Source organism: Oreochromis niloticus, linkage group LG3 (genome assembly GCF_001858045.2).
Source record: "Oreochromis niloticus isolate F11D_XX linkage group LG3, O_niloticus_UMD_NMBU, whole genome shotgun sequence".
Taxonomy (NCBI): Eukaryota; Metazoa; Chordata; class Actinopteri; order Cichliformes; family Cichlidae; genus Oreochromis; species Oreochromis niloticus.
This window is the reverse complement of record NC_031967.2, coordinates 50814765-50834098: the sequence shown is the minus strand read 5'-3', so window position 1 is coordinate 50834098 and position 19334 is coordinate 50814765. Positions and strand designations below refer to the sequence as shown.

Genomic DNA, 19334 nt, shown 5'->3' with positions numbered 1-19334 from the left:
TAAGATTGCATAAACTGAATGAAACATGGAGTGAATTATATTCATATGGGACTGAATGTTTATATGTGAGGGGATTTTCAATGTAAAGAGTGCAAAAGAAAAAAGAAAAAAATGTAATGAAGTTATTTCAAAGGTGAAAGTTTCAACTTTGTCATAAATCATGTCTGTGAAAAAGTCAGAGAGAGGATGATAGATGTTAATAAAGTTGTTGCATGTGCCCTGAGGTGAAGCCAGATGTCCTCCCTACCTCTTAGAAAGAGAGAGGTCGAGAAAGGGATAACAAGTATAAAAGTTTGGTTAGAAAATTCAAGCAGAGATACCAGAAGAATCAATTGCTGCCCAAACTATGAACTGGCAAATTGTTTTTTGCATCTTTGGCTTTTTCTCTCCTAATTTTTTGCTGTGTTTGATTAATAATTCAAAAGGATGTGAATTTTCACCATCTATCCACTGAAGGCCTAGGGGATGTTACTTTGCTGTTGGGGGATTATCATCAACTTGGGACACAGAAAGATAGAGAGCGATCGTGGCTCAAGAGTTAGCAGTTCGTCTTGTAATCAGAAGGTTGCCGGTTCGAGACAGTGTTGGTCGTGGTGTCCTTGGGCAAGACACCTCACCTACCGCCTACTGGTGTTGGCCAGAGGGGCCGATTTAACTCCTGTGTTGTCTTTATTCTACAAATGAGTCTTTGTTTTGGTTAAAGTGAAATAATAATAATTATTATTATTACTTTGAGTTTCACCAGATCACCTCGACCATGTCTACATGCCTAAATGAGTTTCTGCCATGACTAATTGACTGAGTAACTGAATGACTAATTAGACATTTGTATCAAGCCATACCATATTTGCTTTTGTCATGTGTGAGTGTGTGGCTGACAGTTATCAGACTCAGAGACTGATTCAGGACTCACACAGCTTTATTGCTGAAGATCGGGAAACTAAACACAACACAACAGAAAATGCAGTCTAAACTGAACTCCTGAGCAACATGTTTACTTATAATGCCGTGCGAAACAATCACAAAATGTTTGCTTCAAATATCAAATACTACTGAAAATTGGTCCAACAACCCCTTTTTCTACACATTGTTATGACTTTTTTACTAACCTGTTTTCTTTTCTCACAGAATTTTATCAGTATTAATAATTATTAAGGGCCACTTTTAGCCTGAGACAATTTTAGTGAGAAAATAGCATCTATGTTTTGCAAACTTTTAAATATCTGTCCTATCTCTGTCCACAAAAAATTATAATTACATAGTAATAAAGAATAAATACATTTTGAAAGAAAGATAAGTGTAAGTGGATTATGTTCTTTATTAACAAAGAAAAGATTTGGCAAGTGGGACTAAAGTTCATTCTAAAAATCTTTTCCTTCCTCTTTCTTTCTCCCTTTCCTATCCCCCAGCCATCTATGTCCCATCTGTAACAGCTGAAAATAGAATAAAATAAAATAAATAAATAAATAATAACAACAAAGGTCAATCAAATGAACCAATACGGCAAGGCCGTGACGATCCACTAGGTAAAGTAAATCCGTTGGGTATCTTTCTTGGCGTTCAGACAGGAGTTCTGAAGGCTAAAGAATCAAACGGGACAGGCAAAAAGAAAAATAAAGTTTTTGTTGAAATCAGGGACAATAAAGCAGAAAGTGTTCTAAAAATTGGCTGATCTGAGACAGAATGACCCCCATAAAAACATAAAAATGAGCTCTGAGACCTCCTGACAATCTGACTCTTATGTCATGCTGTTGTGTGAATGGATTAAAAAGTAATAAACAAAAGCATGTAAGACATACAGTGTTTTTATTTGTTGTCATTTTATTAAAGTTTTTTTTTAGCAGTTTATAGCACATCTATACAGGATCATATGGCTTTGTCTCTAAATTAATATATCAAATAATTTAATTGAAGTGAGGTTAATGAAAAGAAACTTAAATTAGGAAACTACCATACCTTAATAAAAAAAACACATTTCAATTAGATTAATTAGATTAAGAGTATATCAGGGTTCCTGTGGTTTTATATTTGAAGTTCAGAATTGTATATATATACACACACACACGCACGCACACACACACATATATATGTATATGTGTATATATATATATATATATATACACACATATAGATAGATAGATAGATAGATATGTCTTTGTTTAATATTTATTGTTCATCGCAGTATAATACAAATCCATTTATAATGTAATCATATAATCAAAATATGTTACATAAACTACCAGCTATGATTACTTTGTATACACTGTATATAAGTTGCAATATGTTTTTATACATTATAACATCGTTTTGTACACATCAATCAAGCTGTCTTAATGGACTCTTTATCCTGACTCAGTTTTCTTCCTACAGCCTGATAGTTTTCCTGTTCTGTGCAGAAACAGCAGAGGAAGAACCAGACTGCTGGGGACAGACAGCCAGATCACTAAATCCAGCAACCAGCACAGCACTTGAAGATCAGCTAAGTTCCTTGTTTCTATTACAAAACAAAGCACGAGGCCAGCAGTCCTCAACAGCATCACTCCTGTTATGGCTGTAATCATATAGAAAGCCCTCTGCTTTGATTGGTCAACTCGATCCTTGTGTCCTGGCCCTGGACGAGTCAGAGCACGGAGAACAAACACACAGCACACAATAATAACTAAAAGGCAGATGCCCAATGAAAGAAAAGGGACCATGGGAAAATTGGGGTAGTACAGCTTTACTATCCCCACCCATCCAACGCATATCAGCCAAACACACAAGGTGCAGATGTTTTTAATTCTGACCCTCGATACTTCTCGCACATGCATGTAGTTAATAGGGTGAACAACGGCCAGATAGCGCTCCACACAGGTCAGGACATGGAAAAATGTCTGTCCAGGAAAAACTACGCAAAATAAATATATCCCCAACATCATCAGTGAGTCATTACTTGTAGGTTTGCTCAAACAATAGAGGACTGATCCAAACACACCAAACATCTCCAAGATCATCATGTTGTAGGTGAAAAAGTCAGAGAGGCTCATCGTCCTTCCTGCGGATGCAGAGCACTGACGCCTCCAATGTTGGAAACCCATGTAGAGGATGCAGATGTAGAGTGGACAGAGGACAAGGATGTTTGTAAAGGTGTACATGGTGTAGATGACAATGCTCGGTACTGATGCCCTGCATAATGCGTAGAAAGACACTGTGGAGTTGGAGGAATTGAAAAAGTCGCGGGATGTTGGGGCGGGGAAAACTGTGGCGAAGGAGGAAGAGTTGAAGAGCATGACCTGTGGAAGAAAGTAAGAAAAACAGAGGATAGCAGTCTAACAAAATGGTACTATTAAATTATTTACTATTTACTTCTGTCAGTTTCGCACAAAAAGTAAGGAAATTTGTGTTTGCTAAAACTGCAACGGTATAGTAAATCACATACCGTTAAAAAGCACGTAAAGCATTTCTCTTTAAATGGTGACACATTTGTAAGTACATTTGTGGGTTGAGCAGCATAGTTAAATATATGATTTGTGGCCACAAAAAACTTGCTAAATCCTCCCTGCTATTGACTCTTGTTAGTAGAGGTAGTGTGATACTGTGAGGCAGCATTTCCCTCACAGGTAAAACAGGGCATCAAGAGTATACAACCGTAGCTCCAATATTTCTATCCTTTATCCTCTATCCTATCCTACTGTATGCTATCCTCCAAGTTGACAATGTTCACCCCCTACACAGTGGCGTTTATCAGTGATTACCTCCAGAATTTAGTAGTGGACAGGATGGGATGCCTGCCTGCAGCCCTGACCTCAACCTTACTGAACACTTGTAGGATTAAGCTTAAAATTACATTTTGGATCATTTCTGTTACACAAATATAATGTTTATAATTTAATATATAGTTTTAAAAAGATTTATTCAAAATTTGAGCCCAGATGTGAGTGTTACCATTCTAAAAAATCTAAAGAGTAAATTCTTTACATTGACCAGTCCCTGGATTTAGTGTTTTACTTCCTAAAGTTCCTATAAGGGTCTAGTCAACTGTGCAAAATTATACCTTAAATATATCCAAAGTCACCAGGTTTTTCAGCACCCTGCGAAGGTTGAGATAGTCGGATAACGTCAATAATATAACCAATATAACCATAACATAACCAAAATATATCTCTCACACAGGTTACAATGAAAATTATAACCAAGTTTTTCAGATTGAGTAGACCTACCTTGAGGAAGTCGAACCTTGTCTGCAGTGTTTTCGTTTGTTTCTGCTACATAAACGATGGCTTTTAACTTGTTTCCTAAGGCTGCAACACTTCATTCATCCTGTCAAAAACAGGTGTGCCATATGGAAAATGAACAGAACTGAAGTCGTTTGCATGTTACAAAACATCTAATGATGCAAATGTTAATCTAACGTGTGCCTTGATGGCTAAAAGTTAGTAGTGGCTCCAGGTGTGCGATGACTTGTTGGTTTGGATGACAATTCTTATTGTGTCACCATCATTTAGTTTGCTGGAGCCACAGCTGTGAAAGCTGCTGGTCATGATATCGGTTTGTATATCTGGTGAGAGGGAAACATGCAGATGAAACCAGGAGATGTCCTTACTGAATCATCAGAGCTGAACAGGTGATGGAGAAACAGGTTTACCTTTTAGGTGACATGAATGAGTTGAAGGGAAGTTATGAGCTGTTTCTGAGAGACAAATAACACCAGGATCCTTTTCTAAGTAGCTGACAGCTGGTAACTGTGCAGGGGCGGATCTAACAAAGTTTTGCCAGGGGGGCCAGGTAGGGCATTAACAGGGAGAGGGGGGTAACATGATGTAACATGATGTAACATGTATAGAAATCAAACATATACCAACAAGAGAGTGTACCGCACTGTCACAACAACATTTGTTTTCATTCAAAGACTTTATGGCTTTTCCTATAATACCTGGTGGGCCGGTCTCTTCTCAAAATGCCCGGGCCAACTTTTTGTCCCAGTCCAGCCCTGGGCACGACACGCAGTGAATTAATCTGAGAAGGTGCATTAAAAAATAAATGGCCGAGCCAACGGTGCACATCGCAAACTAGCTTTTAGTTGTGCCACTTCTTAATGACGGTATCTTAGCTAACAACACCAACTACCAGATTCAACTTGCAATTGGCTAAAAATAACTTAGCCTACCAGTGAGAGGGGCGTTGCTAGCTGGCAGTTTTTTCAAGCGATGTTGAAATTTCCACATTCCAACACTTCAAATGCTTCAGCAGCTGCCCGCTCAGCGCAGCATCAGCACCGCGGAAATACACGGATACATCTGTAGACTGGAGACAGAATTCACAATGTGTTTTCGGGACTTTCAGGTGTATGGACCAATGTTTTTTTGATCAAACCAGAAAGCTTTAATGATAACAATTGTCTTGCATGACTGGCTGCACACAGAGGACATCAAAATGCAGCTGACTGAAGTGAAAATCTCGACCCTGTGGGGGTCAAAGTTTGCAGAACTACGAACGCAGCTGTAATCCATAGCTGTGCGTGTTCATGGAGCTTGCATTGTCACCTGCTGGACATCACTACCTGACAAGTTTAACTGTCTTCAGAACATTGCAGAGGTCTTATTGACAGTATTTGGCTCTACATATCTGTGTGAGCAGATTTTCTCTCACATGAGTGTCCTCAGGTAGCCGTCTGAATGCTGGACACTCGGAGACCTGTGTCTCTGAGTGTGAGACCAGAGATCACATTAACATGTGTATCCCTGTATTAACAAACATGCCATATTGGGCCAGTTTATTTTTCTTATCATTGTTGTGAGGAGACCATAAATAGCATTTGTATTTTCTGTTGTACAGTTCATTTGCTGTTATGGATAAAAAGTGTCTTTTGTTTGTTTCAAAATAGCTGATAACTGCCAACATCTGCGAACAAATATAATTCTATAAAGTGGTTCTATATAGTGTGTAACTGTTCATATAGTGCATTATTAAATTTATTGCTATGCACGTCTGAGGGAATTTTAGATGGCACTCATCATCAGGAAGGTTGCCGACCCCTGCTCTAGTCAGTTTATCCTATCTATGCAGTAATCCTGGCCACGCTCCATAGCAGAGCTTCCTAGGGGGGCGCAGAGCCATTGCAGGGGGGCGCGGGATGAAAAGGGGGGGGAGAATGCTTGGACACTGCAAGCATAATGGACAGGTTTTTGATGGGGCGCCCACGCAAACGCAAAGCAGGAGATGAAGCATCGCTGAATATGTTTTCAAACCAACTTCATTCTAAGACAAAGACTAGAAAATATGATGAAGCATATCTTCCCTTTGGCTTCACCTGAACAAGTGCCAAGGTAGGTCTCCCCTGCAAAATTGGTTTTCCCTGCGTCGGGAGCAGCGCTGGGCTCTCCAAATCACGGACAAACAGTATCCCACATTCTTGATTTTTAGTTCACAAACACTTCTTGTAATAACGAACTACTCCTGACATTTTGGACATGTTAGCTCTTTATACAGTAAAGTTACAGCGGGATACAAATAATATCAGGCTGATCCTGCCGTAATTTGTTACCCCGGTTTAAATCACGGACAAACAGTATCCCACAGCTGTTTATGTTTTTGAACCTGTTTTGCACAGAGAGACATTTTTTGAGAAATGTATTGACAGCAATGTTGAATATTATTACACAGGAAAAAAACAACAACTACACATAAAATAATCACACCGTGACGCCTCTGCCTTTCTAACTGCGTGTGTATATGTAAGCGTGTAAAACCTGCAGATAGTCAGATTAACAGTATTTTGTCTCTATCTGCCATTCTGCAATTCATCTCATCTCGCACTTCCAGCAGCAGTTACACCAAAGAATATACAGGCTGGATTCCAGTGCTGTGGAATTTGGCCATACAATCCAAACATTTTTGAGGACAGTGACTTTGCTCCATCACAGGTCACAGATCGTCCTTCTCCAGCAGTCCATATGGACATTTCTCCAGCTGACCAACAGTCCGCTCCTCTTGCTGCTCATCTCACCAGTCCTACAGCTGACGACATGACCACTCCTCCAGATGCTCACATCTCCAGTCTCCCAACTGACCTCCAAGCTGCTCCCTCATCAGGCTGTGATGAAAACCCACAGACCTCCTTGGGCTTTAACCCAGAAGATGTGCGACCCTTACCAAAAGCTGGACCTAGAAAAACCCCTTCAACGGGAAGAAAAAGGGAACAAATAGCAATACTCACTGATACACCAGTTAAGATGGCCCTTGAAGCAGACCAGAGAAGCAAGAAAATAAGTTTTCCAAAGAAGAGGCTGTGCCAGAAACAAGGCCAATCCACTCCCACAAACCTAAAACAATCCAAGCTTTCCACATCACAAAAGAAAAATCAGTCTATAAAAATATATATTTACAAATATATTTATTCTTGGCGTCTTCAACAGACCATGTTCATCGCCTCTCTGTCAGTGCGCCCCAGGGTGGCTGTGGCTACAATGTAGCTTGCCATCACCAGTGTGTGAATGGGTGAATGACTGGATATGTAAAGCGCTTTGGGGTCCTTAGGGACTAGAAAAGCGCTATATAAATACAGGCCATTTACCATGTTCATCAACTCTTCCTCAGCTCTCAGTGATGTCTCCGGCCTTTTAAACTCCTCCACTTCATTTGAATGTCCCATAGCAGGGATGGCCCTTTTCATCAGTTTCACCACCACAAACACCTTCTTCCTCTTTCCACTCTACATCTTCATATTCTACACGGCTTTCAGCGTTGGAGGCATCTGCGCAATGCACCTACAGGGACGACAATGAGCCACTCTGACTTTTTCACATACAACATGATTAGTGTGGAGATGTTTGTTGTTTTTGGAACACTTCTCTGTACTGTGGGCACTTTTACCTATAGGATGATAATCAGGTCTACTGGGGAGTGTCAGGTTTATATAGTGGATTGTCATTTATGCTTAGAAATATCTACTAATATATGCTTAGAGTTTTATAAACAATGTCATGTTGGTAGGGGTTTGATCCTTAGTAGTCTGTGGAGACTCTGTGTGCCTCCCAGAGCACTCTGGCATGCACACACAACTTAAGGTCAGGAGAGAGGTTATATCTGCTCTTACTGATATATGGTATAGACAAAGGTCAATAGACAAACTCGAACACACCTCCTGCGCCTACCCGACCAGTTTGCATTGAAGCAAAAGCGACCAGAACTCCTTCGGCCACTTCAAGGCAGCAGCAATGCGCTCGAAAGCGTTAAAATAAGAATCAACCTCTGACTCCCGAAACGGAGGGACCAACGAAATGTGTTTGCTGATATCAAAGCTACCAGGAGTGGACGCACTAACATTCGGCGACGCCGGGGAACCCGGGGTGGGGCTCTTCTCAAGCTCAAGGGCTCTAATGCGGAGATGCAAAGCCTGCACCTCCAGAGCTTTATTCCGGGTCTCCACCTCCTTTATACGGAGCGTGAGGCGCAAATCCGCGGAAGCCGTAGCTTCACCTGGGTCCGAAACTGAGTCAACCTCAGCACCCACAGCAGCCGCACCGGCCGCTTCAGCACCGGCCTCAACCGCCGCGCTCCCTGCCCCCTTCACCGTAACTCCTTGCAGCACCCCTTTCTCCACGAGCCGCCCCGCCAACTCATCCTGCAAGTCCGCCTTACAAGCACTGCCAGACACCACCACACCATAGTAATCAGCCACAAGCAGCAAATCCGCTTTCCGACATTTCTCAATCTTACACAGCGCAGGCGTCTCCACAAAGTCGTCCAGCGAAAACTCCATAATCACCACCCAACAACCCACCAAGGAGCGCACCCACACCCCAAACAAAACACGAATAACCCCGCAACGAGAAAAAAGAAACGAACGAATGAGCCCCAATTATGTTACGGCCGGTGTTGTGCCAAAGTAGTTACCCCCGTCAAAAATTGTTTCCCCATCCACGAGAGCGCGCAAAGTAGGAGGAGCCACTTGCCCAGCTCCGTTCTGTACGCTACTTGTCACTGATCTGCAGTCGACGCAATAAAGAGTAAAAGCTGGAAAACGGCAGGCTCGATTAATTTAATATTAGTTTCGTGACATTGTAATGTGCCGTGTGGAAGACAATTTACATTAAACTGTACACTGAAATAACCTGCTGGGAATACTTTGTCTAGAAAAATACTTTGATACTATAATACTGTAAAACCAGACGCGATCATGGAAACACGTCGCTCTCCGGTGAATTTACACTCGGTTTACATTTTGTAGCGAAGCTATCACGAAGGAGTTTATTTGCGAAATCAATCACAGTATAACCAATAACTACAGTAACGTTGGAGAGGGTTTCTTCACAGCAAAAGTTATGGAGGGATACAGATTTTATCAGGCTGTGTGGCATCGGCTGCCAAAATGTGTGCCCCCCCCTATCTGTAATCCATATTGGCTTTGCTATCACAAAGGGTATATTTGCAAAATAAGTCACAGTATAACCAATAAGTACAGTAACTTTGGAGAGGATTTCTCCTTCACAGCAAAAGTTATGGAGGGATACAAAATTTATCAGGCTGTGTGGCATCGGCTGCCAAAATGTGTGCCCCCCCTATCTTTAATCCATATTGGCTTTGCTATCACAAAGGGTATATTTGCAAAATAAGTCACAGTGTAACCAATAAGTACAGTAACTTTGGAGAGGATTTCTTCTTCACAGCAAAAGTTATAGAGGGATACAAAATTTATCAGGTTGTGTGGCCTCGGCTGCCAAAATGTGTGCCCCCCCTATCTGTAATCCATATTGGCTTTGCTATCACAAAGGGTATATTTGCAAAATAAGTCACAGTATAACCAATAAGTACAGTAACTTTGGAGAGGATTTCTTCTTCACAGCAAAAGTTATAGAGGGATACAAAATTTATCAGGCTGTGTGGCCTCGGCTGCCAAAATGTGTGCCCCCCTATCTGTAATCCATATTGGCTTTGCTATCACAAAGGGTATATTTGCAAAATAAGTCACAGTATAACCAATAAGTACAGTAATTTTGGAGACGATTTCTCCTTCACAGCAAAAGTTATGGAGGGATACAAAATTTATCAGGCTGTGTGGCCTCGGCTGCCAAATGTGTGCCCCCCCCATCAATAATGCACATTGGCAGAGTTTTTCTTTGTAAATAAATAAAATTTAAAACAACATTTAAATATATATATATCGTCTTTGTAAGTCACAGGGCTTTTCAAAATTTTGCAAGTTAGTTTTGGCCAACCTTTCGTAGGCCTACTCGACTCCGACATTGTCAAATTTTTCCAAAATCTCTGGTCACGTGGGTTTTCCTCATCAATTATGCAAATTAGCTCACGTTGTGCGCACGAACCGAAAAACAGAGTGGCTCTGAACTAACTAGAAGATTACTTTACAATTTGTTTTCGAAAATAACAAACACCACAAGAGAATGGAACCAGACGAGTACAAGATTTTGGTTGCATATAAACTGAAAGGCGAGTATCCAGCGCTTTTCACGAAGAAAGAGAAGTTTCTTCTCCGAAGAAAAGCTGCTATTTACGACATTGAAGGTAATAACAGCAACTTCGTAGCGTTTATAAATGTCATCAATACATATATATTAACACATATACAAAGGCATAATGTGTAGTCTTAATTTGCACTAACCGATTTAATTAGCTTGACCTTTCTTTGACCTAGTTAACCCCGGTTAATAGGCACATGGGCGTTTATTAAAGTAAAAGTTTTAAGGTTTGCTATTGGGAAGACAGCGTTAACTAAGAACTGTTTTTGTCCTTTTATAGCTTAACTACAATATATTACGTCGTAATTACTTTTGGAGTGGTATGTGCCACACCCTTTTACGCAGGTGTACCCACTGTTATCTCTTTATGTCTTTAAATTACATATGTGGAAAATTACGGACAGCAGGAAATTTGGAATTAAACTACTTTGAATTGATATTTGTACAAAAGATAACTCCATGATATCTGAAGGCCATTAGTTATAATGACTTTACACATCCATCACTTTGTTTAGTATCACTAATACAGTCTTGTGAGTGGCATAATCTTTTTGGCTTCTGAAGTAGTCATACTGTCATAACTATAGAGAACCAGTCCAATAGTCACCCCCAAATTATATCACATACATAATTGATTCATTACATTGAAGATGTATTGTCATGACTTTTACCACATATAGACCTGTCATGGTTTAAACAGCTATAATAAACTTTTCTATTTTCTTGTTTATGTTTAGGGGAGCAGCTGTTTTACTGGCGCTACAAAGGCACAGACAAAACCATAAAGACAACGGTAGTCTGTGGGGCTGATGAGGCAAACACAATTTTTCAGATTTTCATGCCAGTCCTACTGGGGCCCATTGCGGGCAAACAAAAACAAGAGAAGCCATTTCAAAGCGGTTCTACTGGCCAGGGATGTCAGTGGACATCAATAATTGGGTGGGTACTCCAAAACAAACTCTATGTAATTCGACTACAGCTAATTTATTTTAAGAGGAACACAGCAATGTTTCTGTATCTCTCATAATAAGTTATGTAAACCTTGATCATCAACTCTTGTGTTTCTTATTGAATTGCTTTTATTTTTGATTAGGTTTCCCAATGTGCACTTTGCCAGGCAAGTGCTGCAACAATTAAAAAACCAGCGGAATACATTCCAATAAAGGTTAGTCATCGACCACAGCAAATAATCACATTTAATCACACAATGTTTTCATTGCTTAGAAACCTACTGATTATATACTTGAAAAAATTATAACAGTAGACTAGCATTCTGTGTAATTTCAGTATTATTAACTTAACTATGATTTTGTTTTTAAGGTCTCTCAGCCATTTGAACTGGTTGGGATGGACCTTATTGGAAAACTTACTGAAACCAACAATGGACATCAATACATATGTGTTTTTATTGATTATTTTACAAAATGGCCACAAGCATACCCTTTAAAGTCAAAATCAGCCGGGGAAGTGACAAACTGTCTCATAAAATTTGTCCACCAGTTCGAAGCCCCCAAAAGGATTCTTACTGACCAAGGCAAAGAATTTGTCAATTCTGTAAGTACTTTAGTCTTTGGCAAAAATATGTGAACTCATATTTGAATAATTTTTTGAAAATGGTTAATTTTCTGGTCTTTATAAATCTGTTTTTGAGATATTAGTATGACAGCTGTTTATTTAAATTCTTATTGTAATGTGCTTATAGTCAGTGTATATAACTTTCTTTTGCAGCTCAACAAAAGGGTTTGCGGATTGTTAAAAATTAAAAGAAGCCTCTGCTCCCCCTATCACCCACAAACAAATGGGCTGGTGGAGAAAATGAATGGCACCATCCAGAGGTAAATTCTTGGAGTACATGTTATACATTTATGGGGTTCCCTTCAACCAAAACATGAATGCATGACATTAAACTATTAAAAAATGTAAATGATCTTTCATATGAATGTCTTCTATGTGCTTTCATTGTCAGAGCCCTGTGTAAAGTCGTTGGCGACCAACCAGAAATGTGGGATGAGTATCTGGATGCTGTAATGTTTGGACTCAGAACTAAAAAACAAGTGACCACCAAATACTCACCTTATTACCTAATGTTTGGCAGAGAGGCTCGCTATCCTTCCGAAATCCCAGAAGAGTTCATGGTATGTCTTTCTGTCTGTGACAAACTACACGGAAATCCCACACAACGAAACTTTTTTTAGTTTTTGAGGCACAGGCAGATCAGTTTCAATGGATGCTATGTCACCGCCATAAAAGCACTACACCATTGAATATTTTTATGGATTGTTCAAACCCTCAATAACAGTTTTCTTCATGTCCAATCAATCCCAAGATACACTGAAGCTTTGCCAGAAATACATTGTGTCTTAAAACCTTACCAAAGACACTTAATGTAAATTTTCACTGTATTTCTCAGTTCTTTTATGTATTATCTGTGTATCTTACACAAATTATAGTAATGATAGACATGTCTTTTGATTCAAAGGTTGATGAGAGTGTGGAAGACATTGTGGGGCAGGAGGAGCTGTCGGAAGACATTCAAAAGCATCAAAAGCTGTTGGAACTGGTGAAGGACAATGTGGTCAAAGCTCAGGAAAAAACAAAGGGCAAAATAAAAATGATGACGAGAGATGTCGTCTTCAAAGTTGGTGACAAAGTTTTAAGAGCTAACATAAGAAGTCAGCAGAGGAAAGGGGAAAACTTGAAGCAAACTTTTAGGCCCTTACATTATTACAGCAATCCAAGGTAAAAGTGCAGATCTTCAGGATTCCAATGGGACAATCATTCCAAAAGTAAATATTGACCAACTAAAGTTAAGCAAAGACAGCATGCCAAGAGTGCCACACCGGGGTTCAAAGAAAACAGCAGCCACATTACCAACAGCACAACCAGGTCCAGCAGCACCACAAGCTGCAGCAGCACCAGCATCTGCTCTAGCTTCACAGGCTACAGCAGCACCAGTGGCGGTAGCACCACCACCACCTCCTCCTAGAGCTACACAGCCTACAGCACCAATGGCATCACTTACATCACTATCGGTTCAAACACAACATCCATCTCCAGTTCCACAAGGTATAGCAATAACGGTATCAGATCCAGAGTCAGGAGCAACAGCACAGAAAGAGAACGAACCAGCCACAAGTGCTACAGCACCAGAATATGCTACAGCTGTACAAACCGAATCCCAAACAGCAGCAGACCCAGCCTCAAAGACCATAACAGCAGACCAGGCCTCACAAACCACAACAGCAGACCAGGCCTCACAAACCACAACAGCAGACCAGGCCTCACAAACCACAACAGCAGACCAGGCCTCACAAACCACAACAGCAGACCAGGCCTCACAAACCACAACAGCAGACCAGGCCTCACAAACCACAACGGCAGCAGACCCAGCATCACAGACCACAACGGCAGCAGACCCATCCTCACAGACCACAGCTCCAAATGCTACAACCACACAAGCCTCAGCTCCACAGATTACAGCCCAGCAATCTACAGCACAAACCATGGAAGCAACAGTTCCACTTGTGACACCAGCCCCAGCAACAGCCACACAAGCTAGCCCTGCACCACCTCCAGCATCACCCTCTCAGAGATACACTGAACCTGTTGCAGAGAAATGTAAATAAATATAATATTTTTTATTTTTTAAAAAAGGACTTTTGTTCCTATGACAGTGTTTGTTTCAGTACTCTGTAGATCATGGCATAGCAAATTTTACACCTTTAAAAAGATTTTTTTAGGTATATTTCCTAACAGAATATTTAAATTTAACAATATGTTAATGCTTTAAAAAAAAAACCTTCATGGGGCAAAACATTATAGAAAACTTGTAAAAGGATGTAAGCCACATGTGTAAAATTACACAAATGAAAAAGTGAGTCCTTCAAAACTGTGAATCTTTCTTTTGTTGTTGTGGAACCCAGAATGTTAATGATTGATATTGTACATCTGATGTACACTAAGAGTGAAAGTTTGGACACACCTTCATTTTAATGTTGCTTCTTAATTTCCTTGTCTATTTTGTAGATTCATTGTTGATTAGAACTCGAGGCATCAAAACTATGAATGGACACATATGGAGAACTAACCCTAACACAAATGATGTAGTAAACCAAAAAATATGAAAGAACCAAAAATATTTTTATATCTTAGATTCTTCAAATTAGCCACCCTTTGCTTTGATCACTGCTTTGCACACTCTAGGCCTTCTGTCAGTGAGCTTCATGGGGTAGTCACATAAGATGATTGTCACTGCATGAAAAGCATGAACACACAGAAAAACACTGAATGGGATGGTGTGTCCCTAATTTTGACTAGTAGTGTATGTTCTTCATTTTCTTCTTTTCTGAAATTGCTGTCATATATGCTGTTAGTGACATAGAATGCCCACTACAAGCAGTATATTAATGTTGTGATGATGACTGCCTGCCAGCAATAGTTCGAAAGATCAAATACTCTTTAAGAAGCTGCTTTTAACAGCCCAGAAATTGACACTCTATTTTAAAGACAATAAAACTAGTTTTGGAGGAGAAAAATAACATTTTTCCAGAAATGGTTATGTAATAGTAAAGGCCACAGGTGCAAGCCTTGAGCCTGAGTATTTTAAAACATATTCATGTAGCTTCAACTAAACATAATTTTAAAAAATTGTTGTAATAGGTGTTTCTGCTGGAAAAAAAATTTGATAGGGGGCAAGAGCATTTCTATTGCTATGTATTTAAATTCCTTTTCTTTTATTAATATGAATTTATTTAAATTTCTTTAGAGGACATTGTAAGTGTAACTTTACCCCCAAATAAAAGCAAATTTAAGTGCTCTTTTTTTCTACAAAATACAATGTTAAACCATGTGCCCATTTTATCAGCGTCTTAAAAGTATTTACCCTGAAACACGCCTTTTGTCAGAAAACTACATAAGAAATTATGCATTTTAAATTTTGATTTACATTTAGTCCTGATGACTTGTCTCTTTTTCTCATTACTTTTTGTAGATATAATGGATGCCTGGGCTGGAAAGAGTCCTCACGTTCTACTCTCCAAAATTGGTGCTTACAAATTATTCTACTGGGATATCCAACAAATTGGTCCGGACATGGAGTTGGAAAGTGAGGTACAGTGATCTTTACTGACAACAATGCAACTATCAGTGTTTTATTGCTTGACAACAGTTAAAAAATGTTTACATTTTGTATTCGCAGTCTATTAATGCATATCTTGCGATCATGGTGAGACAATGCAATCGCCATAATTCAGCCAAAGCAGCATTCATTGATTCATTTCAATGACTGCCATTTGGAAGAGAAAAGCTCCAAGACTCAAGGTAGGTATCTCTAGAAAGAATCTTGTGTGTATTGTTTAAGTACCTCAGATCATATCCACATCCAGATTTAGATTGGATAACAGCTTATGGAGAAAGAACGAATTGAGACTGGGGTTAGTAGATGTGGATAGTTTATTAGACTTGCCAGTTCTCTTTTGTTCTCTGTTTGTCTGGTTTCCTCCTTTTTTGTACACACTCCAATCAATGCTTGATTTGAGATTTGCAAACATTTGGGCTAATATCTCTTTTGAAATCATCAACACTGCTTCATCTCTTTAATAGGTACCTTTTTATTCTCAAGTGATTCATACGTCACTGTTAAAGAGGCTTAATAAAGCATTACACATTATTTTGCAGATGGCACAATGATCGCATTGAAAATGAGTGAAAATGAACTCCATGTCCAAAGAAAATCCTTAGAAAGAGCTTTATTAGTCTTGGAGGAAGTAATGTGCAAAACCACTTATAAAAAATATAAGATAGTCCAGCTTCTTGCACAGTTTAAAGAAATGAGGGATGAATCATGGCTGTCACAGAGTACTTTATAAGTGGATGATATATAATATATCATAAATTGCTTTAATAAAAAAGGACTCTAAACAACATGTTATTGCATTTCTTTTTTATGTCTGAAGTTAATATTTTTATTCTTTTGTTTCAATTTAAGATCAAACCCATGGAGCATGAAGTGATTCTGGGAATTGTAAATGAACATCATCACTGGACATTAGTGGTAAACAAAATAATTGCATTTACAATATTCATCAAATCAGTTTTATAAGAAAAATGCATGGCATGCAGATAATCTTAAGTCTTGAATTATTACATGTAATTCTCCACATAATTTTACTGTAGGTCATTTACCCACAAGAAAAGAAGTCGCTGTATCTTGATCCACTCGGAGAAACTAAACAAGGTATCCAAAATTGTTTGGAATCAACAAGGTAAGGATAACTGCTCAAATTTATTTCGACCCTTTATTAAACTCTTTGTTGCTTTTGTTATTTTTGTGTTTATTATGACAATTACAAGTATGATGTCAATCAAAAATAAATGGTACTCAGAATTAAAAAACTAGCAGCAACAGGTTTAAATTTTTGTGTTCGTCTTCTGATATTGTGGTGTTATGGGTTAATTTTGCCTTTAAAGAGAAGTCTCCCCATGTTTCAATGTTTATTTGAGGACCTGATGTCTGTATGAGATGATGTTTTTACATTAGAAAATATAGCACGGGGATAATAATGTTTAGTAGTTGCATAAAGTGTTGCGGAGGTTTAGCACTAAAACATCAGACAAATGTCTAAAATAATTCCACATAGGTTATACATGTGTGAATTTCATCTTTGCTTCTCCTCCACATCTCTTCAAAGTGTACTGTGTAAGTGATTGATTTCTATATCATGGGAGGAAACAGGAAAATAAAAGCACAAGTAATTGTCCACGAAAATGCGTTGTAGACTTTTAAAAAGTAATGATTTTAACAAAACAGTGTGGTCAGTGTTCTTAACTTGATGTTCAACAGACACTTAAGCTCTCCATACTGTTCATCTTTTTGTGTCACCAAAATTTTAAAACATGTTATTTGTTTTTATTGTACTTGTCTTTCAGGGCATTCATGCGAAAAAAAGGATGCAACGTCTCAAGATGGACTTGTGACACAGTCAAACACCCAAAACAATTGGACGCTACCTCATGTGGAGTCTTTGCATTGAAAGTACGAGTCTTAACCGTAATACATACATATATACAACAATATTGGAAATGTTGTGTTGTAATAAATGTTAATGACAGGAAAAGGAATATAAGATAATTACACAAAAAAAGAAAGAAATTGATTCACAGCAAACAAATTTCTATAAAATAACATTTACGATATTAGCCTATTTAGTCATCTTAGAATCTCTTTTTCAGTTTGCTGAAAAGATCTTGCAAAAAGAGTCAATAGACTTTCCGTCTACAAAAAAGGCCATAAACACACACAGGCTGCAAATTGCCACCACTCTCCTCCTAGAGACAGGTAACTCATTTTCCACAATTCAGTGTTCTGAAATCATGAATATTTTCATCATGATAGCTGTAGAAACAAACCATATAGTTGTTTGAATGAAGTAATAAGTGCAGTAGGTAGTATACTCTGTGCTATTTTTTCACTTTTTAAAACAGATGACTTGACAAACATCTGTCTTTTCTGCGGCGAAGAAGAGCATGAAACTGACAACAAATGGGTAATGTCATCATGAAAGACTGCTAAATGTTATGATCAATTCCCGTAAATGAAATTTTAACATTGGGATTTATAATTATTTATTTTTTTTACAGATTCAGTGTGAGATGTGTTTGCGGTGGTTCCACCAGCTCTGCGTGAAAAGCCCACCACCAGAAGACGTGTTTATTTGTTTCGCTTGTACATAGTTGACACTAAAGGTGCACAGCTAGTGTTCTTATGGCACACATTGTTGAGAACACACATATCGACATATATATATATGTAGATGTTAAATTAAGAAGTCTAAAAAAAGAAAATGGTCTCCAAAGTTACTGTAGTTATTAGTTATACTGTGATTTATTTTGCAAATAAACTCTTTCGTGATAGCAACGCCAATGTGCATTATTGATGGGGGGGGGGCACACATTTTGGCAGCCGAGGCCACACAACCTGATAAATTTTGTATCCCTCTATAACTTTTGCTGTGAAGAAGAAATCCTCTCCAAAGTTACTGTACTTATTGGTTACACTGTGACTTATTTTGCAAATATACCCTTTGTGATAGCAAAGCCAATATGGATTAAAGATAGGGGGGCACACATTTTGGCAGCCGATGCCACACAGCCTGATAAATTTTGTATCCCTCCATAACTTTTGCTGTGAAGGAGAAATCCTCTCCAAAGTTACTGTACTTATTGGTTATACTGTGACTTATTTTGCAAATATACCCTTTGTGATAGCAAAGCCAATATGGATTACAGATAGGGGGGGCACACATTTTGGCAGCCGATGCCACACAGCCTGATAAAATCTGTATCCCTCCATAACTTTTGCTGTGAAGAAACCCTCTCCAACGTTACTGTAGTTATTGGTTATACTGTGATTGATTTCGCAAATAAACTCCTTCGTGATAGCTTCGCTACAAAATGTAAACCGAGTGTAAATTCACCGGAGAGCGACGTGTTTCCATGATCGCGTCTGGTTTTACAGTATTATAGTATCAAAGTATTTTTCTAGACAAAGTATTCCCAGCAGGTTATTTCAGTGTACAGTTTAATGTAAATTGTCTTCCACACGGCACATTACAATGTCACGAAACTAATATTAAATTAATCGAGCCTGCCGTTTTCCAGCTTTTACTCTTTATTGCGTCGACTGCAGATCAGTGACAAGTAGCGTACAGAACGGAGCTGGGCAAGTGGCTCCTCCTACTTTGCGCGCTCTCGTGGATGGGGAAACAATTTTTGACGGGGGTAACTACTTTGGCACAACACCTGTCTAGGAACCCCGACCGCAACACGAAAGAGTGATCCATCCCCTGCTCCACCCCAAGCAGCACATCACACCATACT

The 19334-nt window shown here is 39.0% G+C and overlaps 2 protein-coding genes across 6 annotated transcripts in view; one reads left to right on the top strand and one right to left on the bottom strand.

The window, feature by feature from the left end:
• Positions 1-2160: 2160 nt before the first annotated feature.
• LOC102075544 (uncharacterized) overlaps positions 2161-19334 on the bottom strand; it is a 60768-nt gene continuing 43594 nt past the window's right edge. For 2 of the 4 annotated variants that reach the window (XM_019360257.2, XM_019360256.2), the window contains exons 2-4: positions 4200-4299; positions 4034-4070; positions 2161-3272 (exon numbers count right to left, since the gene is read on the bottom strand). In XM_019360257.2, the coding sequence (XP_019215802.1) occupies positions 2343-3272; positions 4034-4070; positions 4200-4294 (1062 nt within the window). In that variant the 5' untranslated portion in view covers positions 4295-4299 and the 3' untranslated portion in view covers positions 2161-2342. Of the gene's footprint in view, positions 3273-4033; positions 4071-4199; positions 4300-7552; positions 7740-19334 lie in introns of those variants that run through there. The other 2 variants (XM_005460151.4, XM_025905991.1) reach the window with 2 other exon arrangements.
• Positions 13170-18372, top strand: LOC102083036 (flocculation protein FLO11-like). Of its 2 annotated transcripts, XM_025905993.1 has the most exons (9): positions 13170-14075; positions 15448-15566; positions 15655-15776; positions 16444-16509; positions 16632-16720; positions 17385-17490; positions 17688-17793; positions 17940-18001; positions 18096-18372. In XM_025905993.1, exons 3-9 carry the CDS (start codon positions 15738-15740, stop codon positions 18186-18188), a joined length of 561 nt encoding a protein of 186 aa, XP_025761778.1. In that variant the 5' UTR covers positions 13170-14075; positions 15448-15566; positions 15655-15737; the 3' UTR covers positions 18189-18372. The 2 variants fall into 2 exon arrangements, with proteins under 2 accessions (XP_025761778.1, XP_025761777.1); XM_025905992.1 differs by lacking the exons at positions 16444-16509; positions 16632-16720; positions 17385-17490; ... (1 more) ...; positions 17940-18001; positions 18096-18372 and having other exon boundaries at positions 15655-15744.